The sequence below is a fragment of the Aspergillus affinis genome (genome assembly GCF_023601865.1).
Source record: "Aspergillus affinis strain CMG 70 chromosome Unknown NODE_53_length_213089_cov_87_399433, whole genome shotgun sequence".
NCBI classification, from domain to species: domain Eukaryota; kingdom Fungi; phylum Ascomycota; class Eurotiomycetes; order Eurotiales; family Aspergillaceae; genus Aspergillus; species Aspergillus affinis.
The window spans coordinates 1-19,510 of NW_026515834.1; the positions used below are offsets into that span (position 1 = coordinate 1).

General features: G+C 54.2%; 6 protein-coding genes across 6 annotated transcripts; 2 read left to right on the forward strand and 4 right to left on the reverse strand.

Annotated features, from left to right (window-relative positions):
• On the reverse strand, nucleotides 1-3,110 carry KD926_008286 (uncharacterized protein; the record flags this gene model as incomplete). Its single annotated transcript, XM_053100994.1, has 4 exons — nucleotides 1-948; nucleotides 1,007-1,066; nucleotides 1,120-2,896; nucleotides 2,949-3,110. Coding segments are annotated over 4 exons (2,947 nt in total), but the record flags the coding sequence as incomplete, so codon positions are not given.
• A 1,969-nt stretch (nucleotides 3,111-5,079) lies between these two features.
• KD926_008287 (uncharacterized protein) lies at nucleotides 5,080-7,771 on the forward strand (the record flags this gene model as incomplete). The annotated part of the gene is made up of 8 exons (XM_053100996.1): nucleotides 5,080-5,194; nucleotides 5,259-5,313; nucleotides 5,368-5,405; nucleotides 5,473-5,650; nucleotides 5,706-6,239; nucleotides 6,295-6,711; nucleotides 6,767-7,278; nucleotides 7,347-7,771. 8 exons carry the CDS (start codon nucleotides 5,080-5,082, stop codon nucleotides 7,769-7,771), a joined length of 2,274 nt encoding a protein of 757 aa, XP_052955311.1.
• A 160-nt stretch (nucleotides 7,772-7,931) lies between these two features.
• On the reverse strand, nucleotides 7,932-8,796 carry KD926_008288 (uncharacterized protein; the record flags this gene model as incomplete). Its single annotated transcript, XM_053100997.1, has 2 exons — nucleotides 7,932-8,311; nucleotides 8,382-8,796. 2 exons carry the CDS (start codon nucleotides 8,794-8,796, stop codon nucleotides 7,932-7,934), a joined length of 795 nt encoding a protein of 264 aa, XP_052955312.1.
• Nucleotides 8,797-9,660: 864 nt separating this feature from the next.
• Nucleotides 9,661-10,401, reverse strand: KD926_008289 (uncharacterized protein; the record flags this gene model as incomplete). Its single annotated transcript, XM_053100998.1, has 1 exon — nucleotides 9,661-10,401. The coding sequence occupies one exon, from the start codon at nucleotides 10,399-10,401 to the stop codon at nucleotides 9,661-9,663; it is 741 nt and encodes a 246-aa protein (XP_052955313.1).
• Nucleotides 10,402-10,820: 419 nt separating this feature from the next.
• On the reverse strand, nucleotides 10,821-16,883 carry KD926_008290 (alkaline D-peptidase; the record flags this gene model as incomplete). Its single annotated transcript, XM_053100999.1, has 14 exons — nucleotides 10,821-11,616; nucleotides 11,671-11,935; nucleotides 11,990-12,085; nucleotides 12,148-12,720; nucleotides 13,035-13,673; nucleotides 13,739-14,019; nucleotides 14,079-14,300; nucleotides 14,359-14,781; nucleotides 14,834-14,905; nucleotides 15,423-15,498; nucleotides 15,644-15,956; nucleotides 16,122-16,420; nucleotides 16,480-16,615; nucleotides 16,665-16,883. 14 exons carry the CDS (start codon nucleotides 16,881-16,883, stop codon nucleotides 10,821-10,823), a joined length of 4,410 nt encoding a protein of 1,469 aa, XP_052955314.1.
• A 1,087-nt stretch (nucleotides 16,884-17,970) lies between these two features.
• On the forward strand, nucleotides 17,971-19,461 carry KD926_008291 (uncharacterized protein; the record flags this gene model as incomplete). The annotated part of the gene is made up of 1 exon (XM_053101000.1): nucleotides 17,971-19,461. One exon carries the CDS (start codon nucleotides 17,971-17,973, stop codon nucleotides 19,459-19,461), a length of 1,491 nt encoding a protein of 496 aa, XP_052955315.1.
• Nucleotides 19,462-19,510: the final 49 nt, after the last annotated feature.

Here is a 19,510-nt window from a genome sequence, read left to right on the forward strand (position 1 = left end):
ATCCTGTCGTCTGCGATCCTGTCGTCTGCGATCCTGTCGTCTGCGATCCTGTCGTCTGCGATCCTGTCGTCTGCGATCCTGTCGTCTGCGATTCGGTGATGCTTGATTCTGTCGTCTCCGACCCTCGGTTCGTTGTCGAGGCTATCGCCGTGGTCGTCGCCCGGGTCACCGTAGCAGACGCCGACGCCGAGGAGGTCGTCGAGTCCGAATCACGACTCGTAGTCGTTGCCCGCTCTGACGTGGTAGCATGGGTGGCGGTTTGCGACGAGCCCTCCGTGATGCCGGCCGCGGTGGTCGTCCCGGATGGCTGATCCTCGCAGTAGTTCAGGAACTGCTGGAAATTCGGCAAGACGACCTGGTCAAAGCCGTCCTTACGATCGCGGTTGCTACATTTCCTGCAGCTGCCGAGGGAGCGCTGGAACACCGAGTTGGACTGACAGATCTTCTCCGATTTGCCCGTTGACTGCACCTCAAGCGCCGCATCGTTACATTCGTCGTAGCACTCGGGAGGGACATCGGTGATCGACTGTCGCGATTGTAGTTTGCCACGGGATCGCGACCCGAAGGAACGCTTGTAGTAGAGCTTCAAGTCCGATGTATTCTCGGGATACTTGAAGATGGAGTAGTCCAGCCGGAACAGGTGAGGGTTCAGGTTGAAATAGTCCTTGGAGACGTTGTAAGTGGGAGCCACCTCGTCGGACTCGCCCGGCTTGCCCCAGAACTGCTTGTGAATGAACGGCGGGCTCTCGATGCACTGGTCAGGACTGCAGACGTAACTCTCCGCCGGCAGTCCGGCCTCGAAGTTGCATCCTGCGTCGGCACCAACGTGCTTGGGCTTGCAGAGGTATCCCGGCGGACATCCCCAGGTGTAGTCGCGGGGCAGCGGTGCGGCGGGGGTGTAGGTCGGGTTGATACTGAGGCTGGGACAGATGGACAGGGTCGTGGTTCCTAGTCACAATGTCCGTCAGTAAGGGGGAAGTCTCAGGGGAGCAGGGGGGCAACCTACCGGTGGCTGTGACGGTGCCGGTGGCGGGAGTGTCGGTGACGGTGACGGTGGTGCTCGATCCTACTGGAAATTAGTCCTGCGGAAAAGAACAAGGGAATTAACATGGGGCCTACCAGGCAACGTAACCGTGTCGAAGATGGTCGTGCTGATAATCACGGTCACTGAAACGGTGTCGACCGAAGTTGGGCCGGGGACGGTGTTGGTATTGACCACCGTCGATCCGGGCAAAGTGACGACGGATGGAGGTAGAGTGACCACGCGGCCAGGCTGGGTGAAGGTCGAGGTCACTGTGGATGCAGGTAGCGTAGTCACCGACCCGGACTCGGTGATGGTGGTGGGAGGAACAACGACAGTGGTGGTCCGCGTGGAGGCAGGCAGAGTCACGGTGCTTCCGGGCAACGTCTGGATGGAGGTGACGGTCTCTCCCGGTCTCGTTATTGTTTGCCCAGGCCCGGTCACTGTCTCTCGGGGTCGAGTAATCGTCTCTCCTGGTAGAGTGATCGTCTCTCCGGGCAGAGTAACCGTTCCTCCAGGCCCGGTGACCGTCTCTCCTGGTAGAGTGATTGTCTCTCCCGGCTGGGTGACAGTTTCTCCGGGTTGAGTTTGAGTGACAGTCTCGCCTGGCTGAGTGACAGTCTCACCGGGTTGGGTCACTATTTCCCCAGGGAGAGTAATTGTTTTCTCGGGTAGAGTAACAGTGCCACCTGGGCCGGTGACGGTCGAGCCGGGTAATGTAATCGTTTTGCCTGGCTGAGTGATGGTCTCACCAGGCTGGGTCACCGTTTCTCCGGGCAAAGTGATCGTCTCCCCGGGTAGAGTGACAGTTCCACCGGGGCCAGTGACCGTCGAGCCGGGCAGCGTAATCGTCCTCTCTGGCAGAGTGACCGTCTCTGTGGTGTCTTGCGTCTGCGTGCGAGTCACCGTTTCTGTGGCGGTCTCCCCCTGGCCCTCGGTGACCGTCACCGTCACCGTCGCCGTGTGGCCGGGTCCGCCTTTGCTGACCGTCACTGTTTTTCCGGGCGCTGTCTCGGTCTCAGTGACGGTCTCTCGGTCCGTGACTGTGACAGTGCCGTTGGCAGTTCGGGTCGCGGTCACCGTCTCTCCGGGCCGCGTGACGGTGTTGGAGACGGTATCGGTCTCGGTGTAGCCCTTGGTGGTGGTGACGGTCTGTGTGGAGATGTACGAGGAGGTGACGGTGTTGGTGATGGTCGTGGTCAGCGTCGTGGTGATCGGCACCAGGACAGTCTCCGCCGAAGTGACCGTCTGCGACACCGTTCTCGTGCGGAAAGAGGTGACGTACCCTGTGGAGGTGACCACCGACGTCGTCACCGAAATGAAGGTCGTGGTGACCGTCACTGTGCGCGTTTCCTCGCCGCAGCCACCGCAGCCGTCGCAGTAACAGTCGATAGTGCTCGTCCTCGTCGTCGTTGTCGTCGGCGGAGGAGGAGGCGTGGTGATGGTCGAACTGGGCGGCGGCAGCGAGACGCGAGTCGTCGTGGACGGCGGATTGCTCGTCGTCTCGGGCACCGTCGACGTCGTCTGAGTCGATCCCGGGATGGGGATGGTCAGGGTATACGTAGTGTATGGGATTGTGGTCACCTCGCAGCCGCAGTCCTCGGGCTCACCCGACGGCGACGCAGTGCTGGTCGTCACAGCCGGCGGAGGGACGACGGAGGTCGACGCCGGAGGCGCCGGAACCTCGACGGAGGTCGTGCTCGGCGGACTCGGGGGCTCTGGGAGAGTAGAATAGCCATTGCCCGCCGAAGTCTCCGTCGCAGGAGCGCTGGGAACGTCCGGCAGCGTGGAATATCCCGGATCTTTGGCTGTCGTGGGCGGCACCGCGACACTCGTGTCCTGCGGCTGGCTTGAAGGCAGTACCGTAGTAGGTATCTGTAGCTCCGATTAGTCTCAATCGCGCTTCATTGAGCAGTCTGAGCCTCACCTGGCAGGTCTCCGACACGGTGACCGTCTGGATTCTGGTTTCCGTCACTGTTACCGGGTGCCCTGCGCCGCCCTTGATGAGCACCGACGGCGTGACGGCGGCCAGCGCGGGCGAGAGCAACGAAGTCGCCAGTAGTGACACGACGGCGCGCGAGGGCTTCATGGCGGAATCCTTGCGCTACAGTCTACGGGATTGGCTCTCAAGAAAGGAACGAGGCGAGTGCGAATCAATGACCTCTTCTGCCCGCATCGATCGATGGGCGGGAGGTAAGAAACCCTAACTCTGAACTGACTTCCTTCGAAGCGCGATAGAAGCCGATCAGAAGGAAACAGACAAAGAACCCAAAAAAAGGAAAGAAAATAAGAACCTCCTACGGGAACACCCTGCCTTTAGGAGAGCCGAATGACAAGCGAGGGTAGCGGCATCCAACAACAAAGAAAGAGAAGAAAAACCTACGAATCCCGGTACTGCTGCTGTCCATATATTATTGCTATTTGCACTACTTCATCCCAGTGAGCGAGCAAGAGCGGGGCATCAACAGACCGGGTCCAATTAGCACGGAAATCCTGGCGTGCATTCATCGGCGTCGTGCAGTGGAGACAGACAGAGACAGAGAAAGTCGACGACTGTCCGGCCAGTTCGTGTTGAGCCGCACCCGTGTGGTTGCATTTCACTCTGATTTCTCCATTCTGGCGGCCATGTTTTGCTTTTTTCTATTCTATTTGATTTTTCTTTTCTTTTTTCGTGTCTTGATCATAGCGTCCGATGCCACCGGTTGGGCTTTAGGGCAGCCTCGCCTCGGGAAAAATTCCGCCTCGTTGAAAGGGAAAGGATGTCTCAATTCTTCCCACGTCAAATTGCTAAATCGCAGTTGCTGAAATGTAACTCCGAAGGTCGCCCAGCCAACCCCTTTTTCCCAATTTGGACTGGACATGGTTCTTATTAAGATGGCTTGAGGAGCTACCATGGGTAACGAACCCGCTGCCGGTCACGACAGTGAAGTATGAACCTGGCTAGACAGGGGGGCAGATCTGGGCAGACATGTTCGGGATTAGGAATAATGATGATAATTATTAACAGCGCAAGGGACCGCGCACGTCACCCGATCGGCAAGCAGCGGTGTATCCTTCGTCCTGCAGGTTCTTTGTCGGACTGGCGGCCATTGGATACTCGCCCTCATCTTCCCCTCGTATCTCGCTGCACCGACTCATGTTGGACTCAAGTGGGAGTGCACGGGACCTGCTGGTTCCCAATCGTCCCAGCAGTAAGCCGTAACTACTGTCAGAATTATTATTCCGACCTGGGCAGTCCGGTGGTGCTTGTCTTTGCCCTCGCTCCCCCGCATCCCCTCCCCCGGCAGAAGAGGAGAAACATGGCGACATGTCGTCAGCAGTGCGCATGAATCATACCCTATCATATTTGATTGTCTGCATTGGAATTCTGCGTCGACACTGGCACCTTCCCCTCGTCCGATTCCGATGCCTTGCGTTGCGACCGAAGAGATTCAACCCGACCGAGGGTTTAGGGCAATAATGTGTTGGCACTAAAAAAGGTCGCTAACTCGCCGCGATCAATAGCATCAAACGCCTCTTGGCCCTGGGCCATAGCATTTCTCACTAAGGACGGAGAGCGAACAGTCTAGTCGCGCCTAGTCTTCTCTAGCCACCCTCCTTCGCTTTCCTCGTTCTGAATCGGTCGCTCATTGGACTCGTTCATTATCGAGGAAACCGCGCAAACCCGAGCAGGCCGAAAACACGGCCAAAAAGACATGCGAAAAATCCAGCAAAATTTAAAATAATTAAAATCGATACAACAGTAACACAATAAAACGAAAAGGAATTAAACCGACTGAGCCGCAGCGCCCCTCTCCGACCGCTGGAAATAGCATGTCCGTCCGTTCTTTGTGCTCTTGTCCCACCCGTGGGCAAACGCCTTCTGGTGCTCTCTGGCGAACGGATCTCCCTCCATCCCTCCCTCTCTCCTTCTTCTTGTCTTGTCTCTCTTGATCGCTGTTCCTGGGTCATGCTGGGTAATCGATGCTGTCAGCGAGACAACTAGACACCGGGAGAGCAAACCATGCGCAACAATTAGGAACCGCCCACCCCCGTTTCTCTTCCCATCGACACTAACCATGCTGCCTCCGTGGCCCACGGCAGCCCTATGGGCGGCGCTGGCCGGGCTGACGTCGGGGCAGGACTGGAGGAATCAAGTGAATGTCTCTATCTGCAATTGGGCGCAGCTCCGAGGTGCGACGACTGGCTCTGTAATCTTCCGTTGCGCGCGTCGTAGCTTTCTCTAATCGCATTGCAGCCAACACCGTTCGCGACAAGGTCTACCTCGACGGGGGATATTTATGGCGCCAGGAGTAGGTCACTCTTATTCCGTACTCCGCTGTATTATAATTATTGATTGTCTTCAGAGGGTATACGTCTGGGGCACCCCAATTCACCAGCGATGGTAAGCTGCACTCGTCCAACGGATACTAGGAATTGGGACGGTGGATGGACGCTGATCTTTCTCCTAGACAACCAAGAGGGCAGGTTATATTATTTGAATCTCTCCTCCACATTCGACACGTCCTCCGATAACCTCACCGCGCTGATCGGGTCCATACCCAAGGCCGGCTCGGCCGCCAACAATCTGGCGCCGAACTATCGCGACGGCGTGATGTTTGCGAACGACGACCAATTCTACCTATACGGGTAAGCACGCCCTAATAAACTCCATCGGATCGCATGATTCTCATCCCGTTTACAGAGGCCTCCTCCGCGCCACGGACAGTCAAGACCCGCCGGCCGGAAATCGGGTGTTGGGATACGAGGCATACCAGTACGGCCCCTATCGCAGCTCGTGGCAGCCGGGATTCTACGAAGATCAACTCGATAATGATGTCACTCGATATATTACCCACGGCACCGGCGTTTCGGCCCCCAGCGAAAATCTGGGGTTTTATTTCAGCGGTATGCACGGCGCAAATTGGGGGCCCATCGCCGACGATGAGTCGGCCAACCGATCGTCCGCTCGCATGATCAGCGTCGACATGTCGGAGATGCGCGGCAACGTGTGGTCGAACACCTCGCTACCTGACTATGTGCCGGCACGAGCCAATGCCGAGCTGGTCTGGCTGCCTGTGTCGGATTCTGGCGCGCTGGTGGCCATCGGAGGCGTCGTCAACCCGGAGTCCATCTATGGCGGCGACGGGCTCAGCAACTCCCAGAAGAACGCGAGTCGGCGCGCGAGTCCCGAGTTCATGGAGACGGTTTCGGTGTACGACATCGCAGAGAAGAAATGGTGAGTGCGTCCCTTTCATCCAGCAAACCCAGTCTAACGCCGTGACCGCTGTCAGGTATGTCCAAGAGACAACGGGCGACATCCCGCCGGCCCTGAGCCAGTTCTGCTCGGTCTATGCCAGCGCATCCGACGGTTCGTCCCATAACATCTATATCTACGGGGGCTACGACGGTCTCAGCACGGACAGCTCCCCATCCGACGACGTTTACGTCTTGTCGCTGCCCTCCTTCGAGTGGATTAAGCTGCTCAGCGGCCAGAGCAAACATGGCCGTCGCGGCCACAAATGCATTAAGCCTTACCCCGACAAGATGCTGGTTCTCGGGGGTGTCTACAAGACAGTCACCAACTGTCTCGACGGCGGGATTGTGCAGGTATTCAATCTCAACACCGGCCGATTCCAGGACAAGTATGATCCGAAGGACTGGAGCGAGTACAAAGTGCCGGATCTGGTGACCGGCCGGATCGGCGGAGAGTAGGTTCTTTCCTTTGACATCGTACTCAAGCAGCGCTAACGTCGAACCTACCAGCTCCAAAGGCGGCGCCAAAACGACGTCGCCAAAGTCCTGGACTAATTCTTCGCTCGAGGGCGTGTTTTCATCTAAGTACACCAAGACCGTCAAGACTTGGTACCCGTACAACAGCACCGAGAGCAGCAACCCCAGCCCGACCGTCTCCGTCGTCCCTGACAAGAAGTCCGGCTTCCCTGGGTGGGCCGGTGCCATCATCGGCGTGGTTCTCGGTCTTTTCCTGATCGGCGGTGCCCTCGCGTTCTGGTGCTTCCGTCGGCGTCGCCGGGCCAAGGGCTCGCAACAGACGAGCGAGGAGTCGGGCAAGCGCTCACACATTTTGCGCTGGATGTACACCGGCTCGCCCGCCGTTGGGGAGGGAGCCAAGTCCAACGACACGACGACGGCGTCGGTCAGCTATCGCACCTACCAACCGAACGACTCGAGCGTGGACCAGTCTGTGACGACGGCGGCAGGAGCAGCCTCACCCCGGACGATCGAGGCAGGAAGTGATCCGATCTACGAAATGCATGGTATGTTCTTATGCAGTTCTCCTTCTCTTGTACTATACGACAGCTACTGATAATGACATTCTCCGCAGACGAAAGCACCACGCCTCCTGTGGAGCTACCGACACCATATAACAGCAACCCTCTGCCCAGTCCGACTCCAAGCACCGGCAGCGGTTCGACCAGTTTCATGTCGCCTGTCGCGTCGCCTAACCCGAGCCAGGATATCCAGGAGGCGGATTCGCCGCCGGTGCGACCGGCGCATCATCGTCACATCTCTAGCCTCTCGAGCGTGCGGTCTTTCTCCATCGCGAACATGATCCACGAGGACGACGGCACGACACGACATGCGCATCGACCGAGCCAGGTGTCGGACGTCTCGGAGGTCAGCGTCAGCTCTGACGGGACGCGTGTGGGTGAGAACAGCGGGCAATTATCGAGCTCCGACGGAGAATGGAGGCTGGAGTCGACGAGAGAGGTGGACGAGAGGGATTACTTTAGCAACGGACGACCGTAAAGCGGTCCGTTGAGGCCTGTGCTTCATGCAATGTATATAACCCCAGCTCTATCACACCGGGACTGGATGGATTGGATATGATTTAATCTAATATAATGGCCGTAGGCTACGATCTACACGACAGGAGACATCTTGTGGCAATCATTCTTAACTCATGACTTCATAATTCTGGTGACCGACAGCAAAACCATGTATTGGCACTGCTCTTATAAAGACTCCCTCCCGACCCGTTGTCCAAATCGATACTGGCGCACAGCGCATACCCATGCTCTTCCAGACACCGCAAGACATCCAGCATGATCAGTCGGCTCGAAATTGCGTTTTTCCCTGACCCTGACCAGGGCCCATCGCGAAATTTGATTTCGAAATTCCCCGAAACCAAGTCCCGGTTGCACTTCTCTACTTTATCTCCGAAGACCTGAATGATGGATTGCCCAAACTCCGGAGGACTATTGATCAGGTGGATATAGGAGCTCGAATCAAAGGAGACGCACATCCAGGAGAGACACTGGGCTGGCTGACGCTGGAAGACAATGCAGTCTATGCCGTGTTAGCCATCCCCATCTCACATAAGACCATCCACCAGGACCGTCCGTAAAACCACGCCTACCTTTCTCGGCCGTGCTCCCAAAGGAGCCAATGCGCCCTGTGCCCGCCAACACCGGATGAACTCCCCACCCCTCCTGCGCCAACATGTCGAAAATCTCGAGGAAACAATGGCGGATAGCGATCTTCTCGTCGTCCTGCGCATACGAGAACGGATTCCCTTTCAGCTTGATCTCCGGATGTTCGGCGACCAGCTTCACATGTTGGATATTCTTGGGCCAAGTAGTGCGGAATACCGCCGAGACGCGCTCGGTGATATGCTCGGGGAACCGCAGTAGTCGAATGCGATCGGTCCAGGCGATCGAGATCAGGGCGTACTTGAGACTGGGGCTTTTGGTTGCGCCATCGAAGACGCTAGAAGACTCGGTGGGAGTGGAGCGAGTCGCTTCATCGTAGCCGGGGGGCTTCTCGGTCTCCATTCTGTCAGATGGTGCGGATTTTAGCGGTAGAATGGAAGAAAACAACGAACTCGACATGGCGGTGAGATCTGATGGTATCACGCTGTATATCTGGACTAGATAAAGAACTGCGTACGTAGCGACCAAGCCTCGCGGGAATGCGCTCGTATTTTCTACAGTCTGACACCTATTACTGTTGCCTGAAATGCTGGTCTCCTTTGAACACTACTCAGTACTACAAATAGAACCGGCATAGACGGTGTGAGTAAAGAAAGTTAGTTTACCATAAGCAGTCAACGGCGAATCCGCCCCCACGCGACGATCGGTGGATTCCTTTCGCCCTTTGGCCAATGTGGATGCCGCGCACAGTGCTGCGCCTCCTTAGCTCTTCTGCGAGAGACCCTCATTCGTCTCGATTCTCAATGTTAGGCCAAGACCCACCCCTTATGGCTTGAGTCGAGAGGTGCAAGCATCGCAAGGCTTCAGAATTCGCTTTGCCAGTTCCCACCTAGACTGACTTCCGAGTAGGTTGGAAAAAATATATTGGCATGACATGACTCCGAACTGGAAGCTGCCAAGTAACACAAGGTAGGAAACTGAAAGCTACGGAACCTTTTCTTCGCTAAGAGCTTTTGATACAGTTGAGTCAAATCCAGGGACTCGGGGTCTCAGAACTGAATTCGGTCGCAAGTGTTGGAAAGTGAGAAAGACGGTGCGAGGATGAATGAATCACAAAGGCACCAGCCTTAGTTATGCCAATAGCCAGGTCTATTTAGTACACGCTAAGACCTTTTCCAATGCCACTAGCAGCCTCGCTCCGAATGAAGGCCGACCTACAAGTATTACGTCTCTTCGGTCTTCTCCATAGGTCTTGAGCTCAAGGCTTCACATCGTCTTCGGCCGGGTGCATACCGGATAACTCACGGACAGCGACCTCAACGTGCCTTCCAAGACAATCACGCTGCTCGTCTCGTTCAACTGCTTTGCCGTGCTCAAAAACAGTTCGGAACAATCGATCGTGCCCTCTGCCGCGACAGGGACTTCGAGATCTTTCATCCGCTCCGTGGCACGTTGGTCCTTCCGCAAGCTATACACGCAGCGCGTATAATGATAGTCGAGCGTCGTGTAGACCTGCTCCGTGTGCCATGCCAATTCCTTCTCGGTCAAGGTCTTCGTGCCGTTTGCATCGGCGTAGAACTGCCACTCTCGCAGACCGCGAAACTCATTCGTGAGCTCCTCGTCGAAGCACGTCGCAGGGAGCCACGAGTGCATCATTACGTCGTATATACATCCAGCGGCACTGGCCTCGGACGGCGACGTGCCGCACGGTTGGGACGCCATGGTGCTTTGGGACTCTGGCGCAGACGAGATAGGCGACGAAGACGTACGATGGCGCGGTCGGGCAAAATTAATCGACAGGAGACTGATGGCCGCCAGGACGACGGCGGAGAGCAGCACGGTGCAGACCATCCATCGCGTGTTCTTTCTCGCGGGGTCTTTACTGGGCGCAGGGAGGGCGGAGGGGCCCTGTTGTTGGTCCTCGAAGGACGCTAGCTTGAAATTGTCGTCCTCGCTGTCGATTCTCTGTAGTTTTCGGTAGTTGTGGGGGTTGAAGGAGAAGGGCATGTTGAGTGCGACGGGCGAAATAGGGAGGGTTCAGAAGTAAGATCGACTGAGGTTCTAAGGATTGGGTCAGGTAAATGTTTTGATTTTGAAGAGCGCGCGAAAGGAGTCAGTGGCAAATTTGTATAGAAGCATTTAATCGAGTAGACTAGGGGAGAGCGGTTTGGTAGGTCGGTGGATATGAAGTTGAAGTGGAAGTTGAAGAAGGACAGGAGACAAGTGAGGTGATGAGGGGAGAAGGAAAAGACCCCGACGGGCGCTGATCGCTGATCCTACCGGATTGCCTATTCTGGTAATCCGGGGGCCGGTGTACTTCTTTTGAAACAACAGTCAATTCATATAAGATACACACTATTCTCACACCCTAAAAGTCTATCATCTCCTATCAGGGGACTATGGTACACTGGATCCGCTGCTTAGTCCTATTTCTTCTTCAGAGTCACCCCCAGTGCGGGAATCTCCACGCCGATTGCTTCGCCATCGCCGTTGACCTCGAAAACAAACTCGTCCAGAGAAGCCTGGTTGAACTTCAGTTTGCCCACGTCGGTCCAGGACACGCACGTAGGAGTCCCGTTGTCTGCCAATTCGGTCTTGTCTTGGAAAATCGCACGGAAGGTCTGCCTGGAGCCGGACTCGCTCGGCAAAGTCAAGCCGGTCGGGTACAGGCGAATGCTCAAGTCATCAGGGTCTTGAACTCCGGTCAACGAGGCGAGGGTCTTTCGAAAGTCTGCTCCTTGGCTCACGAAGTCCTCAATAAACAACCCTGGTAGACCATCGGCCGAGATGGTGATCGATGACCTGTTGTTGGAAGCACGGTAATGGCCGCCGAAGTTCATCGCTGCCTGGGTCGCGGATGTCTTCATCATGGCTTCAAAGAAAATATCGCCAATGATGTCAGCGTGGGCATTCAAGTCCGGACTGGCAACACTATCGGCGGCGAGAATGGCAAATCCGATGTTGAAATCGGGGACAATGCCCAGGTAGGAACTATACAGGCCCACGTCGCTGTAATATGTGTAGATATCTACCATGGAGGTGTTGGGATACTTTACGCTGCTGTAAATAATCCAGGGATAGCCGAGCGAGTTGGCTGGGTTGGACGTGTGTGAGGCCGGATTAAGCCAGCGCCTGGTTTGAAGGTGAGAGAGCAGTGTCGAGTTCAAGATCGCCTTGCCGGCGAGCGAAAGGTCTTTGGTGCTGGAAAACATCGAAATCGCACTATTGGGAAAGGTTAGCCTCGCGTAAAGAACAATTGGAGGGCCGGTGACTTACGGTGCCGCTCCTGTGTACTCATTCGCCCATCCACTGGTCTCCTTGTTCACCGGGATAATCCCCTTGGAGGAATTCGAAGGCCGGAAAAGACTAGTGTCGTCCAACGCCAATGGGGTGAGGATCGTGTCCTGGAGGGCCTTTTCAAAGTTCTGCCCCGTAATGTTCTGAATGACATAGCCCAGAACCTCGAATCCCATGTTGGAGTAGAGGGGCGTCGAGTCAGGGAAGGCCGCCGGCTTCTGTTGAATCAGTCGGGCAATTGCATCTACACCCATGGTTAGTATCATATCAAAATCTGAATACACTCAAAGCTCCATACCATCTTCAGAAACCGAAGTGCAGGTAGTATATGACGCAGGAGACTTTGGTAAACCGGCACCAGAGGTTATTTCATCATTCAGGCTGCTTATACAAGCTGCATTGTTCTCAAGTTAGCTGGTCAGTCAGTCGTCAAAGGAAGATCTAGAAAAAACGCACAGTCTCTAGCAATACCCGCCATATGACTAGCCAATTGTCCAACAGTCACCCTTTCCCATGCAACAAAGCTATCCGCATGTTCTGCTGCGTCTCTCTTCGCGCTTTCAAGCTCAGGGAGATATTCCGTCACAGCATCATCCAGGACACCATCGTCGGCAGTGGCCAGTAAGGTCCATACGGTAAATATTTGACTTAGCCCACCGATGCGGTATACACTGTTCGCATCAGCTGCGCGGTAGTGCTTGGACTGCCGCAGCGAGGGAGCGGTGTAATGGTAGTCGTAAAAGAACGGGCCATCGGAGCCAGCTCCCTCGTTCGTGGAGAACAGCGCTAAGCTGAACGAGGTGGTGTTGGAATAAGTGATTCCATGCGATCCATTGCCAGACTTTATTTGATCGTCCAATTCGTGCTTGAGTTCTTTGATGGCCTTGCTCACGTCTTTCGAGCTTGGGTCCAATTTAAACGGAGGGAAGGCCGGACCGAGGAGAGGACATGGTGTGAATGAAAATACTGAGGGGGCCAGGACCAAAAGAGAAGCAAGCAAATTGAGGCTGGAGGATGAGAAATACATTTCTATTATTGATAGAGGTTGAATCTGCTGGAACTGTTTTGACACGATCCTGGAGTTCTCGAAGATATACTCTGCAGGTCGGGTCGGAGATCTCAAGGGCTGGAAAGCCTGAGGCACACATCGCCCCCAGTGTGGAGCGTCGGGTCGGAGATGCGCGATCCGTCGCGCAAAAAGTCAAGCACTGCCATGATGAGATCGACATTCTAGTTCGTTCCTGTTTCCTTGCAATTTGACCCTGGCCCTATGCTCGGTAAAATAGGAATATGAAGATCAGGGACCTTGAAGGCAAGCACCAACGTTAACTAAAACCAATTACCCATCATTTGGTCTAATGCCGCTGCAAAAAATGCATCGTGGGTCAAGTCAATGTCGCTGCCCATGTCAAACCCCAAGTCAAATGACGGAGGCTCTGTGGAGGAAGCAGAGTCGGCATTTCGTAGCTTTTCTGCCTCCATTATCGAAGCGCCGCTGAATGAATTCCGGGGGCGCTGAACCGCTTCATCGGGATGCGACCCTTGACTCTGTGGGTCTTTTCCGAGCCAGGACATGACTCGAGAGACTCGTTGAGAAAAGTCGTAGAAGACATCACGTTCATGATCATTGTCGACCCGTGCAGCAGACAAAGATCCTACTTGATCGTGCAGTCGTGACATGGTTTCTAACCATTGCATCTTTTGGGAGCGACCTGTTTTGGGGGAAGCTTTCGCGGTCGCAAGAACAAGCTTACATGCCACCAACAATGAAAACCCCATCTGAATCCACTGGCTGTTGTTGAGTCCAAGCCCATAGTTTGATGGGAGTGAGAGGTACATTCTGAAAAGTGACTCCGCTGCATGCAATCCCGCAAATGTCAGTTCTTCCTGCCGATCCAAGCCCGGGGGATGTTCAGAGTTGCTTCCAATGCTAAGCTGGCATAGACAGAGTTCGGCCACGTGGAACTGTATCGCTAAGAGAGCTGTTAGGGAGCCAGAAACGGTTATTAGCTCGCGGCCAATACGGCTATTATCTGAGGACACATACGATAACCATGCAAATCGAATGGGAGTCGCCTCCTGAAGGATTCGAGGTCTTCTTGGAGACTGGAAACATGTAGATCAGTCACCGAGCTCGGTTTAAAGGCGTTCATTCCATAACACACCGCCAGGCGGTCAATTCTCTCCGTTAGAAACTGCAGCTGGGTAATGTGGCCTATATATCGATCATTTGGGTATTCATTTGCCTCATGCAGAGAGTGACAGCAGTCCTCAAGGTAGGTAGAAATGTTTGGGAAGCTTGACGGTTTCTGTAGCAGTATGGAACTCCTATGCTTGAAGTTAGCATGGCTCGCCTTAAGGGCAAGATCGAAGCTGAGCATTCTCACATCGACGACAGGTGGTAGCATCCCGCCACCGCTCGCTGTTCGTCACGCCCCAATGACCTTCGTGTGTAAATCCGATCATCCGAGGAATTACTCGACTTCCACTGGAGGGCCGTCTTGGCATTTCTAGTGTGCTGGGGGCGGTCCAAACGGAGTTCGATCATCAAGCCGATGGCTAACTGCAGAATTTGCGTATAGCGATGTGGTTTCTTGTGGAAGTGTGACCTGTTGGGTGGTTTTAGAAGAAGGTCGCAGTTTTACTTAATATCGTTGGGCGAATTACCATGCCAGATATACTAGCAAGCCTTGCAGCAATTCGAAGGACACCTCCCCGTTTATAACCATGCGGCTGGCTATCTGGTCCTTGATGTCCCTCCCCAGCCGCCGTTGCAATGGCAAGTCCTCATATGTGGAGGATGCGAGAACAGCCAGAAGGAGGAAGGGTTTCTTTTGGCGAAGATCACTGGATCCCGTCCCTGGTGGTATTACTACGAATGGGAAATGCATGGCCATCCGGCTCTTGAAGACTTCCAAGAAGTAGTCGGCCGTCTCCATGCTCAGGATCCCTTGATCAATGACATCCCCCTGACCGGTGAGCTCGCCCGGTCGCCCGGAGGAAGCATTGTGAAATGTGTCTGACGAGCCTGCCACGGGAGGCTGATAAGCCATCAACTCATTCACTTTTGCCTCTAGTGCCTCGATTTGTCTGGAGGGATAGTTAGCACGGGGCCCTGGAAAGGAAGTCCTGGGGGACTAACTTGTCTTTTCGAAATCCATCAAAGCGGCGACCCGCTTGACGATACGTGCATTCTTTCCCAAGTCGACGACATCTAGCATGAAGTGAATCAGCACCAGGCGAGTACTAAACATGGACCGCGTCGAAAGGCCTCACCGATCACAGGAACTCTGGGAGGCAGCACTGCGGAGACACCGTACCTTCGATCGGGCACAGTTTTGACATGTCTTCGATATAGGCATCTTGGGGATTACATTTTCCTCCGAAACCAACCATTACCAGTCAGATTGGAGGTGAGTTGGGGGTTGAGAATCAGGAGAATCATTGCGAGCCTCGCCACACTCCAGTTGGTCTAACCCGATCGGGGCAGTTACTCGGTCCGGCACGTGCCGTCCCTGTCTGCCTCTTGATGCCTTATAATGCAGGCATCAACAAGGGCGGCCCTCTCCCCGTCTTGTATTATTATTTAATCAAGTTTATTGTCCATACCGAGCCCCTAGGGCTATGACAGACCATGTGTCGTGGGCCTGAGGCTAGACCTCAGGCTTCTATCAGTTCCTAGGGCTATTCCCTCGTTTGCATACACTCTGTTCCTTTTCCTCGCCCCTTACCGCCTTCTTGCGCAGGGCTTTTGAGCTTGTTTGCTCTCCTTGGATTCTAGCAGGTCATTGTTATGGAATCCAAATTCTATCTATATGTATTAACAAGAATCAAATACAACGGAAAAGAAAACAATGCATAGCACCGTGATACTGTCAGAACTCGTTGTCAATCATCAATCATCGCGAATGAGAATCTAACGTCCCAAGACTTCCATTCGAGAGACCCATACCTCCCTCTTCCTGGCTCCTCAGTTGCTCGAACTCGACGCCATTTCCTAGCTTCGCTTTGGTCTTTAATTCTTTCAACGCTTTCTTAGCCTCCTTTTTGTCCCGTTTCCTCTGTTTCTTCTCCTTGCGGCTCAGCTTGGGAAACTCGGAGTCCGGTCCCTGTAATACGCGCCCGGGATGGATTATATTGAGAAGCCCGATAGCAACAAACATCGGCAAGGCGTCCCAGACATACTCGTACCACTCGTGCGTCAAGGCGGGGTTGTTGGGGTTAGTGCCGTCGGCGTATTGAGCCAGACGGAAGACAATGCGAATCTGAGTTGCATGGCCAGTTAGACGTCTTGGTTCGGGGTTATATCATTTTAATTCCTTTCGATGGAGTACTCACGGTAATCATGAAGAGGGCTGCGTACATGGCGTAGAAAGCCATTGCCACGGCATCGTTCCACGGTGCAATCTCTCGTCGTCCAGCTGTCCCACACGATCCATGGAAAGCATGCGACGATGTAGATGGATTGCCAGGCCGCTGAAGATGAGAATGAAGAGCTCCTGCAAGCCGATCCCGCCCATGTAGATGTGCACGCCGCGCATAATCTCAGCATTGGTAGCTTGTGTGTTGCTCGTCATAACAGCCCCGACGGCCTGAACAAGGAATGCCACAATATCTAGCCAAACGAACAACTGTCCATATCGCTTTGCGGTGATGCCGCCAAGACGCTTGTCGGGGATGAAGAAGTAGATCAAACGGCCGATGGTCATGTACAGGAACGCATTGATCCCTACAAAGCTGGTCATTAGCCTAGATATCTTCGGTAGTTCAAGGGACAGCAGGACGTACAGAGGGGGGCCAGAAGGAAAAGAATGGTGTGTGCGGTGGCCCAACTGTCGTTATTCTGTTGACGCGTTTGAAGCGATCGAAATATGAAGGCGAATAACTCCCATAGTGCTCCCATCACGATGACCCACGTATATCTCTGCTATCTTGTTAGAGCGGATCTCCGATCGTTCACCAGACAAGCATACCTTCTTATACATAAACCCTTGCACACCATGCGCAATCATCGACAATCCATATAGAACACAAAAGAAGACAGCCGCACCGAACGACGGTACATAGTAGAGAATCACGTCGCATGCCTCCGGTGGCAGGTAGCCATTTTTCCCTGGTTTAGGCGTTGTGCAAGCTGGGATGATGGTGCTGGAGGGACTGGCTGTTGTTGGCGATAGCGTGGTAGCACTCATGACGAGATTTATAGCACTGAATTGAAAAATAAAGCACAAGACGGCAAGGGAGGTCTCAGGTCCTGAAAGAATTTGTAAGATGATCCAGAAGACGGATCCAGCTGCTATGAGAGCCAGGTTGTGTTAAAGGATGAAAACGAATTGATTTACGAGGTCCTACCAGGCTTTTAAACACTTTCTCTCTGACTCTTTCTCTATTATCAATATTCAAATCTACAGGATCCCCAAGCGTGTTCCAGGCAGAAGCTTAATGCGATAAAAAAAGAACCTCGTATTACCCTTTGTGGCTTTTTCTACAATTTGGCCCTGAAGCAGACAGATGAGAAGCCCATTCTGGATATATCCCATGTGTTGATTAGTATGCTGAGTCTTGCAGGATCGAATTCTAAATTCCGCAGTCGATCCTTCACAGACGCAACCGCGAGCCCTGGAAGGCAGAGTCCATCTCGCCCTACGGTAACCAGTCTAAGTTAGATGCAGCTTTGGGGACGCGATCGAGCCAATACGCATTTTGCGGAGGCATTATCCTGGAACCCAAAGGTTTAAATAAACTGTTGCTGGAAGGGTCTTTGGCCCCCAAATGTGAGGAGCACAGACGACGTGATGAATGGCCGGTTCGCGGACGCCAACCGAGTCGAGTATAGAAGGTGGCGTCCGTTAGGCAGCCAGGCTGTCTCCTCTTCTTTATCCCACCCAGGTCTGCGGATTTCGACGTCCCTCGATGACATGATAACTTTGAGTTCAGTGCACGGAATAGGAGGGATTAACGAAAGTAAAAGAGACATGACACAAACCACCCCGAGCGTGCGAATGAGATCCCGAACCGGGTGCATTACTTGCAAGTCAGTCTCCACCGTTTTCTTTCTTCTTTGCTTGCTTGATCTTGACTGGAGCTCAGAAATAACCGGGCATTCGCAGGATTCGACGTGTAAAATGCGATGAAGAAAAGCCCAGCTGCCGGAGATGCCGATCGACCGGACGTAAATGCGACGGCTACGTCGCGTTGCCGCCGCCACAGTCGTCTAACGCTGGCCAGCGGCGAGTGACCAGTAGGAATAAAGAGATTCGCATCATACATCATACCCCCATGGTGGATCGCCCCGTCCAGATGAGCTTCTTTCCCTCCTGGGACCGGCCTCTTCATGCAGACGAGTACCAGTCCTTGGAATTCTTCCATCTGCAGACCTCATCATGTTTCGGTGCCAAAGCAGGAGCATTCTTGCTTCGCTCGGCTTACCATGATCCCAGCATTCGAGTCGCGGCTATGGCTCTAGGATCGCTACATCGCGAGTTTCTATTTGAGCGGACTCGGTACCCCGATGTGCGCATGCAAGGAACCCAGCTAGCCCTGCGTCAGTACAACACCGCGATTCGACAGGGTTTAGCACAGATGTCTAAGGGCGTGGAAAACGGGTCTGTTGATGTAGTTTTGACCATGTGCATTTTGTTCTACTGCTTTGAGAGTCTACAAGGGCATTTTAGAGTAGCCCTGCGGCATGTCACGTCAGGGTTGCGCATCATGAAACAACAGGAAGTCCAATGTCAGACATTGCAAAAGAAGACCAATCTCCCCGCGGACGCCATTCGGTCGCTGTTTGCCTATCTGGAAAGCCAAATGCTCGAGTTAGACGACGAATTCAACGCGTCTGAAAAACTGCATCCCTCCGCACTCAAGCCTTCGGGCCTACCCCCTATCGACTCTTCTCACGGAGCCTACACCCTGGAGGAGCTTGACGAGAACTTCCGCCTCGTTTACAACCGACTCCTCCGATTACTTACGAAATCAACGCCGGCAGCCCATGCGGACATCGTCAAAGACGGTGAACTAACCGAAATTCCCGAAGTAGTCATAGCTGATTACGCTGAAGCCCGAACCGAGATGTACGCCTGGTCCGCGGCGCTGAGCGAATACCTCGAGTGCCACCCAATCGAGGCCATGGATTCAGCCAGCCGGCAATTTGCCAACAAACACAAGATGTGGAACGCAATGGTACACATCGTGTTGCAAATGGAGCTGCCGTTGGTGGAAACGGGCTGGGACCGATTCACGCCGGAGCTGGCAGCGGTAGTGGATCTGGCCGAAGAAGTCATGAACATCCTCTTAGAGATGCCAGAGATGCGCAAGAGAAGCCCATCGCCAACTGCTGCAGCAAGCGTTGCATCCTCCTCGCCACCGCCGGGGTCGACTCTTCCTTCCTACCAACATATACTCCATACACAGGACCTTCCCTCTCCCTGCACATTCTCCATGTCACAGGGCATACTACCGCCGCTATGGATCGTGGCCACGGCCTGTCGCGACTCAAGAACCCGATACCGCGCTATTGACTTGATGAGGCGGAGCCAACGTCGCGAAGGTCTCTGGGACTCGTTCCTATTTGCCGAGCTGGCCTCCAAAGTTGCCAGAATCGAAGAACGTTCGGCAATGATTCCCGAGGGTGTGCCGTACGAGCCGGCGGATCTGCCCGTTCGCGCGCGCATCACGACTATCGCCAATACCTTTGGTGATGGCAGACAGGTGCAGGTGAGATACTTAGGCAATAATTATGAGCTGCTGGAGGAGACCCTAACCGTTTGAGCTCCTTTTTCGAATTACTTACTGTTCCTGGTTTCTTTTCTCTTTATGT